Source organism: Alligator mississippiensis, chromosome 5 (assembly GCF_030867095.1).
Source record: "Alligator mississippiensis isolate rAllMis1 chromosome 5, rAllMis1, whole genome shotgun sequence".
NCBI classification, from domain to species: domain Eukaryota; kingdom Metazoa; phylum Chordata; order Crocodylia; family Alligatoridae; genus Alligator; species Alligator mississippiensis.
This window is the reverse complement of record NC_081828.1, coordinates 126217434-126229246: the sequence shown is the minus strand read 5'-3', so window position 1 is coordinate 126229246 and position 11813 is coordinate 126217434. Positions and strand designations below refer to the sequence as shown.

The following is an 11813-nucleotide window of genomic DNA, read 5'->3' as shown; positions in this document are numbered from 1 at the left end:
CACCTCCACTCACTCGGCTTAATCCCCCGGCGACATCACTACGCTTCTCAGTGTGCTGCAGTTTGGAGCATTCCTGACAGAGGAAGAGAGGAGAAGAGGAGAGGAGAATAAAAGAAAGAGAAAAGGGAAAAGAAAAGGGGAAAAAGAAAAGAGCCAAGAAGAGGGAAAAGAAAAGAAACAAAAGCGAAGAAAACAGGGAAAAGACAAGTAAAAGAAACGAAAAAAAGAAGGGAGAAAAGAAAAGTAAAAGAAAAGAAAAAAGGACAAGAGAAAGGAAAAGAAAGGGGAAAGGAAAAGAAAAGAAAACAAAGAAAAAAGAAAAGGGAAAAAAAAAGTAAAAGAAGAGAAAGTGCTTCCCTTATCTCTCTCTTTTTCTGATCTACAAATTCAGATGCAGGTTAAGAAGAAAGGAAAGGGAGGGGAAGAATAACTGAGGAAAGAACCAAGGTCTTTTTAATCAGGGCTGAACTCTCATATTTTCAGTGAGAAACTTTTGCAGCTTTTGGAGGGAACACCCCTCTCCCCCCCACACCCTGTTATTTTATTTGTGGCCTGTAGGGGGTTAGGGAGCTGGCTGTTTCAATAGCCCAAAATGTACGTGCTACACACAGCACTGGAAACACAAGCTGGGAAATAGGTTAGGTTCTATTCTGCAAACGTACTGGCTGGGGTGACCACAGCTGATCCGAGCCGGGGACTGAAAACTTCAGTGCAGGACTCCAAGAGTCCCCTGTCACTGCTGCTATTTAAGAAATCCAGTCCACTTACCAATCCCCCCCACTAGCACAAGCAACAGTGAGGAAGGAGATTTAAAACTATAAGATTTAGTGTTTTAAATCACTAAAGGGTCACAAAGGGCTATATCACAAAAACCCTGCAGACTATCTACACTACAATAGTTTTAGCCCTTTCAATAAGACAAAGCCTTTCATGCCACGTAAGTCTTCTCTTACCTCCTGGTAATTCAGACCTGAACCCTGTGTTCAATGGAGTTGTTCCAGATTCACACCTAATTAAAAAAGAGCTGAATATGACTCTGTATGGACAGAGACGTAATTGTACCCTTATGGGCGAGTGGTGCCACCTTAGCGGGGGCACGTGCCCCCTCAGCGACCAGTCAGTGACCAGGGGGAGGTACCCCCACAGCTGAACTTGCTGATAGGGAGGGGTCCCCCTCAGCTGATCGTGAGGCGGCTGATTGCTGCGGCCACTTCTGGGAGCACCATAGCGCTCCATTCCCCAACTGATGCTTGCAGGGGGTGCACAGGTGCTCCCACCTGCCTCCCCCCCCCCCCCGGGTCCATCCCCTAAGCGGTGAGCACGGCCATTCAGGGGGTGCACCGGCACTCTCAAGGGGTGCACGTGCACCCCCGTGAACCCCCTGCACATCGCCACTGTCTGCCCTCAAATGACCTAAGAGCAAGTGTCTTAAAAGCAAGCTGAAGGTAGAATGTAGCTCTAGCTCAGAGTTTCCCAGATTTTTGATACCTAGGGCATCCTGGGGGTTTTTCTGGATTAAAATTGCCCGTATACTTCACCCACTGGTCTGTGGGCTAGATCCTGTTTGTGGGTCCCATTCAGTGGGGCCAGCCTGGCTAGGGTCCCATCCCACCCATTTTTTGCAGTGTGCTTCTACCACTATCATGGCACACTAGTGTAACCATGGCACAGTCATTAGGAATCACTGTTCTCGCTAGGATTTCCTGTTCTGGCTCATGAAGTTTGAACAAGTTGGGATGAATGTTTGGAAATCAGGGAGACATGTTTTCCTGCTCACAGGCTGTAACTGCAGCCACCCTTTGCCCTACACTTCCAGTGGCCTCAGGCTCAGACTCCCCCTCTGTTCTCTAGGACAGTGTTTCCCAACCTTTTCCAGTCCAAGGCACACTTGCATTAATAAAAATTTTCCGTGGCGCACCTGTTAAGGCATTCCCCATGCTCATACCTATTGTAGCTCATTGCAGCTCATTGTCATGGCAAAATTCGCGGCATACCTATGCATTTCTGACAGCACACTTTTGTGCCGTGGCACACTGGTTGGGAAACACTGCTCTAGGAAATGGATCAAGAGGAGGCTGCCAACTTAGGCCAGGGTGTTTCCAAGAGACATGGGACATGAAGGAAAATGCATGTGCTTGGAGTGGAAGTGATGGTGGTAGGCACCAGAGAGCAGATAAGAGGAAGTAACAATGAATTCCCACCAAAGCCTCATTTGAAGAAGTTTCTCTTTACTCCTAGCTGGGCACGTCTACACAAGGTGCTACTGTGCAGTGGTTACTGCGCATTTATTTAGTACTTGTATAATCAAGTAGTAAATAAATGCACAGTAACCGGAGTTACTGTACATTAGCACTTGCGAATGCCTTTTTGTGCTGCACAGTAGCCTAATAATAATGTGCAGTGGTGTATTAGTACTGTTTGTGCTGCAATGTGCTACTGTGAAGTATTATTCAGCTACTGTGCAGTTAGCATCTTGTGTAGACATGCCCACTGTGTCCAAAAGGCACACAAGTTGACATGAGTGTTAGGACAATAAAACAGCTCTGGAGCTTAGAATGATAAAATCCTAGAGAAACTGGGGTGGAAAGGACCTCAGGAGGTCATCTAGTTCAGCATTTCTCAACCTGTGGGTCATGACTCAAAAGTGGGTCACAAGAATATATGAAAGGGTCATGACCAGACTTTAAAAATGGATCAACAAACTTTAAAAATAGATTCTTCTTTAAAAAAGAAAAAACTTGGGAAACTGTGGCTTTTCCCTTGCAGGCTGGGAGAGTTGCAGCCTGTGAGGGGCTGCTTAGGGCTCCCCATGCCACACACACACACCCCTCTCCTGCCTGACACACTGGGGGCCTGGAGCCAGGGGGGGCAATGGGTCAGGAGTGAGGGGCATGGCATCAGGACTGGCCCTTAATGATTACAAATGGGTCCTGGTACACAAAAGGTTGAGAACCACTGATCTAGTCTAACCCCCTTCCTAAGGCAGGATCATCCCTATGCAAACCATCCCATACAAACTAATCTAAACTGTACATAAAACTATCATCAGCCCTGATACAACACAGACCTGACACCCCAACCTGTCACAGGTTAAGCAGGGGGACCCCAACAGCCAACATTATGCTTCTATGAAATGTTGTCAACGTATGCTCAAGAGATCCCAGGTACAGGGCCACACCACCCTAAGCAGAGGGACAAGACCCTCTAGCCAGGAACCTCTGGCTTTGATCCCAGCAGGAGCATTGACACAGCCCAGTCAAAGTCCCCACTGTAGCCAACACCCAATGCCTCTGAGGAAGACTTAAAAACACCCTGAGACATGTAGCAGAAAAGAGGTAGAGGCAACCAGCAAAGCCCGCAAGCCTGAGAAATACCCATACTTGTCCAGCTAGCACCTATGGTGGGAGTGGCAGGGAAGAAACAAACTTTGTAAACTAATGGGACTTGTGGCCACAAGACAAGCAGGAAAACACATTGCTTTAGCCTGCTCCTGATCCATCCTCCCTACCTCAGTGCCCTGCTCCTCAGAAATGAAGAAAAAGTAAGAGTGGCAGGAAAGCAGCCCATCCATTTCCCCACACACTCAACTACTTGGTGGCTGGCTGGAAACACAACCAAAAATATAAAATCCTGCTTTCTATATGGAGCATGGATGGAGGGCTGCCCCTTTGTTGAGTAAGAACCTGCCACAATGCCAACAGCAAGCAGTGCTGCCTGCAGAAGGAATCCCCTCTCCCTGCTTGAAATCACAGGATCATAGCGATTCACATGGTAAACCGGGGAACAAATCCAAAAATGATCAGGTGCATGGGAGACCAGAGTTATAATGGACAAAAGGCTGAAAGAACTAGGGTTATTTAGCCTGGGTAAGAGAAGACTGAGAGGGGATTTGATAACGGTCTTCAAACACCGGAAGGGCAATTACAGGGAGGCTGGAGATGGACTTTTCTCTGTGGCTGCAGGGGACAGGACTGGTCTAACTTTTATTTTTGCTGGTGAGGTCCTACAATAATGGACATGTGGAAAGTTTTACGCATTTCAGGTGATAACCCTCTGTGCCGGGGGGGGCAGGGCCCTCAGGCCCCAAGTACTTGTCTCCTCGGTTAGGAGCAATGGCCTCAGGCTGCAGCAGGGGAAATTTAGGTTGGAGATTAAGAACTTTCTCTGAGGGTGGTCAGGCACTGGAATCAGAGACAGAAACTATGAGCCTTCATGCTTGGACACTTTCAAGAGCAGGTTAGACAGACACCTGGCTGGGACAGTTCAGTCCAGGAGGCTCCTGCCTGGAGCAGGGGGCAGGACTAGATGGCTTTGTGAGGTCCCTTCCAGCCCTGCTTTCCTATAATCCTGTAGGGCAGTGTTTATCAACCCATGGGTGGAGGTCCAATAGTGGGTTGCATGAATATAGGAAAGGGTCACAAACAAACTTTAAAAATGTATTCTCCTTTAAGGAGAACAATATGGGAAACCCTGGCTTTTCCCTTGCAGGCTGGCATAGTTGGCTGCCTGGGGCTCCCATGCCCCACACACACTGTGGGCCTGGGGATGGGGGGCAGTGGGTCAGGAGTGAAGGGCACTGGGTTGGGACTAGCCATTGATGTTTACAAGTGGGTCTTGGTACAAAAAAGGGTGTGAACCACAGCTACAGGCATGGGCAACTGGTGCCTCCTGAGTCAGGAGGGCAGCAGGCAGTCAGCAACCAGCGGGGTCCCCCGTGGCTGATCCCGTTGACCGGAGGGGGGAATCCCCCTATGGCCAATCCTGCTGACCTGCAAGTGACAGTGGCGCGCTGCTGGCACTTCGAGGTGCAGGGGGACCGCTTCTCCTGACACCCCCACTCCTTGGCCGGCGCTCTCAGGGGGTGCATGTGTACCCCTGACACGTCACCACTGGCCACAGGGCACCCCCGCTCCCTGCTGAAACAGGGGAAGATGGCAAAGGCTGAGCCCAGCTGCCCTCCACTTGAAGTCAAGATTAGGACTTTTTGGTAAATTGGAAAAACGGGCCGGAATAAATAGGACAATGAAAGGTAGCGCATGGACCCGAAGCGCCTTGCCTGCCCAAGGACACAGCACCGCAGTGCGGGCGGGCGGCGCTGGCCCGGCTGCGCGGGAGGACGCGGGTGGGACAGCAGGTCCCGGGCTGTAGACGAGCCGGCGGCACCACCGCCCGGGGTGGGTGCTCGCAGCAGCGCCGGGCAGCGCGCGGAACCGAGCCGAGCCGGGCCGGGCTCCACCTCCCGCGCCGGGGGCGGGTGCTGCGCGCCGTGACTGGCAGCCGGGCACTGCAGGGCGATGCTGCTGCTACTGGTGCTGCTGGGGCTGGGCAGCCTGCGGGGCTGGGGCGCGGCCGGGCCGGGGCCGGGGGCATCGCCCGTGCCCTGCCAGGCGCCGCTGCAGTGGGAAGGGCGCACCGTGGCCTACGACCACACCACGGGCCGCAACACCCGCGCCGCCGTCTCCTACGATGGCCCCGGCCAGCGCGTCCGCCTGCTGCAGGAGAGGAAGGGGCTCATCCCCTGCAAGAAGTAGGTGCCCTGCCCCGCGGGAGGCGAGGGAGGGATCCCCTCCTCCCTGCCCCTTTGCAGCCCCACCCCCACTCGGCCGCACCTCCCCTCGCCTCTTCCCCGGGGCTCGGCCTCCGGCTTCCCCCTCAGCTTGGGCTTCCCCAGCAGCCCCCACCCCGGGGTGCCTGGAGCCAGGGCCGCCCACCAAGTCTATGCCAAGAGCCAGGGGCTGCCGAAGAGTGGCGCTCTCCCGTAGTCCAAAAAACCCACAAAAACAAAGATTTGTTTTCTGATGGGGTTAGAAAAGCCCATGCTGCACTGTCGCCCAGCTCCCGCTCAGGCCACAGCTTTGACCCGGCCTCAGGTCCCGACCCAGGAACGTGGTGGTCAGGGCTGGCCCGCAGTTTTTTGGGGCACCCTGCAAGATATAGTTTTGGGGCACCCTGATGCAAAGAAGCTGGCATCGTGGATGGGGTTGGGGGGTTGTGGTGAGTGGCTGAAGAAGCCAACGGCAGAGGTGGGGGGTGGCAAGTGGCCAAACGTAAAGCACACGGAGGGGGGCAAGCGGCTGGATGCAGGGGGGCCCTTTGTCTGCTGGCCCCCTGCAGCCACAGGTTTCATAGGATAGGACAGGCCGGCCCTGCCGGCGCCTGCCAAATTACGTCTTGGCAGGGTCGTGGTGATGTTCCCACAGTAGTCTAGGTGGAGGTGGCAAGGTGTCACCTGCAGCCACCATGGTCTCTTGCAAATCATTGCTTTGGCTGAGGTGAAAATGTGTCAATTTTTGTAGCACCCTTTAGACCGCTTCCCAAACCAGTAGGCAACCTTTTGTTTTCTAATTGTTACTTGGACTCCCCTGGAGCAGTGGAAACCCTAGGTCCAGTTCTGCTGTTATGGAGGCCTCTGTAAATTTGAAATCAGTCCATTTTCAAAGGAGTGGATTGCTATGGATTTACACCGGCTTAGCTAAGAGCAGGCAGGGTATGGCCTTCTGGTTTTTACATTACTCTGCTCAGTGAATGGTGTGTTTCTAGCATGGCCTAATGAGATGATTTCTGCTGTAGTGACAGAGGTCTTCCCACCCTATTCCATTTATTCCTTTGGTGCTGAGGAGAAAGAAATGAGGCTGTAGGAAGCTAATGGTGAATAATAATATTTCTAACAGGCTGAGTTGTCATTTCATAGAAGCAGTTACTTGTTCGGACATGAAACAAAGTGACAGAAAGAGAGCCCTGAGGTCGTGCCTCAGCTCCAGGCCCGATAGAAAGAGAGAGATTTATCATTTTCACCTTGTAAATTTTATTGTGGCAGATTTTTTCCACTTTTTTGTTTTGCTTTGTTATGGAATTCAAAGGCATTCCAAATGTCATTTGGATATCAATTGGTCTAATAAATATTATTAGTTGGTCTAATAAAATATATCACATCTACCCAAAGAACCTTCTCTTTCAAATATCATAGTATTTTTCAAAATGTGTATCTGAAGTAGATCAAATTAAACTGGGAGACTAGTGTCTCAAAAGCCAACATCAACAAGGCCTTTGAAACCATCTCCCATGACATTCTGATTAGTAAGCTAATGAACTGTGGTCTAATAGATAACACTGTTATTAGGTGGGGCCATAACATGTTGAATAACTGTGCTTAAGGAGTAGTCATCATGCTACAATACCTACCTGGCAGGAGGTGTCAAGTGGGATCCCTAGGGGTTTGTCTGGGGTCCAGAACTTTTCAAGATCTTCATTTATGACTTAGAGGACAGAATTACTCAATCTTATAAAATGTGCATCTTGTAAAATGACATACATCTCCAAGCTGCATAGGATTGCAGTCACTTTAAATCAAGATTAGGATTCAAAATGACTTTGGTAAATTGGAAAAATGGCCTGAAATAAATAGGATGAGATTTAGTAAGGACAAGTACAAAGTACTGCACTTAGGACGGGACAATTAAATGCACAAATACAAAACAGGAGGTGACTGGCTAGGCTGTAGGGAAGGACCTGGACGTTATAGTAGATCACAAACAATGAGTCAGCTTTGTAGTATTGCTGCAAAACAAGCTAATAGCATCCCATCATGTATTAATAGGAGTCATGGGAAGTGAATCTTCCTGTCTAATCAGCATTAGTAAGGCCTCATTTGGAGCACTGTGTGCAGTTTGGTGAACTGCATTTCAGAAGAGACATGAATGGATTGAAGGAGTTGAGAGGAACACAAACATTATTTGAGGGCTAGAAAATTATAACAGATGAGGAAAGGTTGAAGAACTGGAACTGTTTAGTCTGGAAAAGGGAAGACTGAAGGGAATTTGAAAACAGTCTTCAAATACAAAAATGGCTGTTATGCACAGTGCAGAAATCAATTATCTTTGTGTCATAGCTACAAGACAAGAATTAATGGGATTAAATTGCAGGGAGATTTAGATTGGATATTAGGAAGTCCTTTCTGGCTCTGAGAGCAGTAAAGCAATGGAATAGATTACTTAGAAAAGTTATGAAATTTCTTTCGCTGGCAGTTAAGTGCAGGTTAGACAAACATTTATCTGGGATGGCTTAGACAGGGATGTTCCTGCCTTTAGCAGAGCTGAAAGGGACTCCAACTGTGTGATTCTGTCATTTGACTGCAGAAGTTCCCTGTGACTACTGCCAGTTTTGCAATTGTTATAATTCAGTGCAAATATTACTAACAGCTGCTACCTGTATACACATCTCTATCTTGTATAGTGCTCTGGAATGTAAGGCCCTTAAGACAAAGAAAAGTTGGGTAAATCAAGTCAGAGATGACCTTATAGTATCACTGCCTTACTGGGCAGCACACCATCCTGGTTTGTGAAAAAAGTAGGATTAGAAGAGACCTGATTGATCAAAAGGAGTCTCTTAGTTTTTCAACTTACTAAATTCAGTCTCAGAGACCCTAGGAAAACAACTGCTTCTCAGAATAGGCCTCATTTGAGGAATCACAGTTTTAGGGACTAAAAACCAAATAGGTTTCAGGCACACTTAAAAGTGTGAGGGTACCACATCTGCTCTTATATCTTTTATTTATTATAATTTGTACAAAACTACCATCTGATAGGCACTAGGTACTGTATATTTATGAAGGAAGTTGAAGTTTGTGCCTCAAAATCTTACAACCCAACTCATCCAAATTAAGTTTAAGCTTATTAATTAGTATAAGGGAAATATTTAATCATGGGAGCACTTCAGTTTAGAGATGGGTAAAATAAGTCATATTGATTAACTTTTTTTTCATAGATTTCATAGACATTTGGGCTGGAAAGGACCCAGGAGGATCATCAAGTCCAGCCCCCTGCCCCAGGGGCAGGAAGTCAGCAGGGATCATAGGATCCCAGCAAGATAAGCATCCAAATGTGTCTTGAAGGCATTCAAAGTGGGTGCTTGAACTGCCTCCGGCGGCAGTCTTTTCCAAACCTTGGGGGCTCAGACAATGAAGAAGTTCTTTCTTATGTCCAGCCTGAATAGGTCATGGCAGAGTATGTGACTGTTCATGAACTTGCTGAAGTTCATGTAACAGACTAGTACCAGAGCTGAAAATAGAAGTAAAGTCCTGGCCCCATGAAAATCCACGTCAGAACTTCCATCAGCTTTAGTAGGTTCAGGATTTTACCCCAGCAGTTCTGATTCTCGGTGATTTTATCCAAGGACACCTGGTCTGTGTCCCATCCTGCCCAGGATACCTGACCACCTGAGACTCAGACCCAACAATAAGAAGGTGTTTACATTTGTAGATTGTTCAGTTTGCTTCCATGTTTTGACAGATAGATAAATTATTAACACAGTGTGATTTATCCGCTGCTGCTTTTGTTTTACTTATCTATGATTAGCAAAAAAAATATTTGTATGCTTTCATTTTGCTTCTTGCTTTCCCTTTATCAGCATTTTTTCCTTCCAACATCATGTAGTCATTCTGTATCTTGCTGTAAACTTTTGAGGCTTTTTCTTCATTAATGGTTGCAACATTATTATTTCTCAACCTGTTTTTATTGACAGTTTCCCCCACATCTTATTGCTTTCATTTCACTAAGATTTTGAATATGAATGTTCTTAACAATGTTAAAAATGTGAAATAGGTAGTGGGGTCTGCCTCATAGAGGAGGCCTGTAATGCGAAGTTCCTTCTTATATGAACTGCAGGTTGATTTTCAAAATTACACCAAGTATAAAACGGCATTAGAAAAATCTAGCCTATTTTAGTCTGATAATACAAGTAAACTATAAAAGGCAAATGCCCATATTCATTTCAAAATATAATTCAATATTATTTGGAGATTCTGTTTTTATTTGGAGATCAGATAATTATTTTATAGATTCTCCCAGGATCAGAACATCTATTCTGCAAAGATCTGCTCGTTATACATTTTGGATAAATATTTGCTCTGGACTCAGTAATGCCTGGGCCATAATACTAGTAAGAGGCACAGTGCAGACAGGTGCAGTTGGAGAATCCTTTGTTAGCTCTGCCCATTCATTTACTACGGAGTCCTCTGGCCTTCAGCACCCCTGGTATTCCCATACTGAGCAGATTTCCTGATATCCAGAACTGTAAGCTGATTTTGTCTGTGTTCAGCCAGTGTCTGACTAGTGTCCATTAAGCGCATGATCCAAACACCTTTAAAATAAATAGAAAGACTCCTTTTTTTCACATGCATTGGATCCATCCATACATTGTGATTACATCTTCATTTCACTTTGGATCTACTGTGTCATGTACTGAAGGCTTTAGAAGTCAAAAATGAAAGACATTCTTCCTTTAAGTTCTTTCCCAGCCACAGCAATGACTACCAAAGCAAACAAAATGCTATGCAAGTCTCTGAGAAAGTTTTACTAAAATTTCTTGTGGTCGGCAACATGAAAATTTTGCTCACACGAAACATAGCAATGAGGCAGCAATCAATGTTGGCGTGAGAGATGATTATGTTTTAAATAAACAAAGTGTTTTCTCAATCTTACAAATATAGGCCCTAAATTTACAACCATTTCTTGCTGGGAGGCTTGAGTGCCAATGCGGAGGCCTACTGCACTCAACTGATTTCACTGATACTCCCTAGGGGCACAAGGGTCTGTACAGCTGAATGGAACAACTTGCAGAGTGGTAGCCACAAGCTTTTCCTCTTTGCATATGTTTAAAATGAATCTGATTAATCAGGTGTTACTTTCCTATCTACTTCAACCAAGATGCCACCAATAAATTGCTTCAAGGTCTGTCAGAGTGTGATTGTACCCCATCCCCTTTCTCCAGCATGTCTGAGAGCAGCTGAGAGAGACACCCTAGGAACAGTTTCCTTGATGCATTTTTCATTTGGAACATGGGAAATGGGAGTAAGTGGATAGGGCATGTGCCCTCCCTGGACATGCTGGGGATACAGTGTGGATATACACAAGTGTTCCATTAGATCTGTGAACCTTCATACTGGGTACGTCTATACGTGCAATTAATGTGCCTGCATTTCTGTGCAGAAAATTCAGGCACATTAAACTGCACCTGGGCACGTATCTGAACATGCACTCATCAGGAGCAAATTTGTTTCTGATCAGAGCAGTTCAGTCCAGGGCTGCTCCTGCCCTGCTCTGCCCCCCCTCCCCCCCCCCAGCAGCAGCCAGTGGCGCTCCAGGCTTCTTCAGATGCCACCCCTGGCCTGGCAAGGGGCATGGGGTCAGACCTGGGCTCCATGGGGCAGGGGGAGCTGTCCTGGCTCCAGGGCAGATCTCTCCCAGCTATGCAGAGATTGGGGCCAGCCCCAATCTCTGCAGGGTAGGGGGAGCCATCCCAGCTCCAGGGCAGCTGCCTCCCAGCTGTGTGGCGGTTGGGGACAGTCCCAATTTCTGGGGTGGGGGGAGCTGCCCTGGAGCCAGGACAGCTCCCTCTGCCCTGTGGAGATTGAGGTTTAGCGTGGCAGCAGTTGTGGACCCCTGCTGCATGGGCTGACTGGGAGTAAATTGCTTCTGGTTAGGGTCTACATGTGCACTTTGGTATATTAGTTAACATGCCATTTTTCTAATACCTGTATGTATTGGTAATAGCAACTGGTGCATTAGACTAATTTAATGTGCAGTAATTGATGTGCATGTGTAGACAGTGAATTGTAGGTGCGCAATAAAGCATCACTTGTAAACTCCCCCACTGTGAACTAAGGTTCAGATTTTCAAAGGTACTAAATGGGAGCTGGATGTTTGGCTTCTTGGGAATCCCCAGTCCCAAGTATCCTATACAAGCCTATATTTGTATTATTTATCAGTTACCTTTCTCTTCTCTCTCTCTCTCTCTCTCCCTTCCTCCTTCCCCGT

General features: G+C 47.5%; 1 protein-coding gene across 1 annotated transcript in view; it reads left to right on the top strand.

The window, feature by feature from the left end:
- The first annotated feature begins 5154 nt into the window (after positions 1-5154).
- The window catches only part of EPDR1 (ependymin related 1), a 47363-nt gene continuing 40704 nt past the window's right edge, over positions 5155-11813 (top strand). The window contains exon 1 of the mRNA XM_006267887.4: positions 5155-5527. Coding sequence (XP_006267949.2) covers positions 5295-5527 — 233 coding nt within the window. The 5' untranslated portion in view covers positions 5155-5294. The remainder of the gene's footprint in view (positions 5528-11813) is intronic.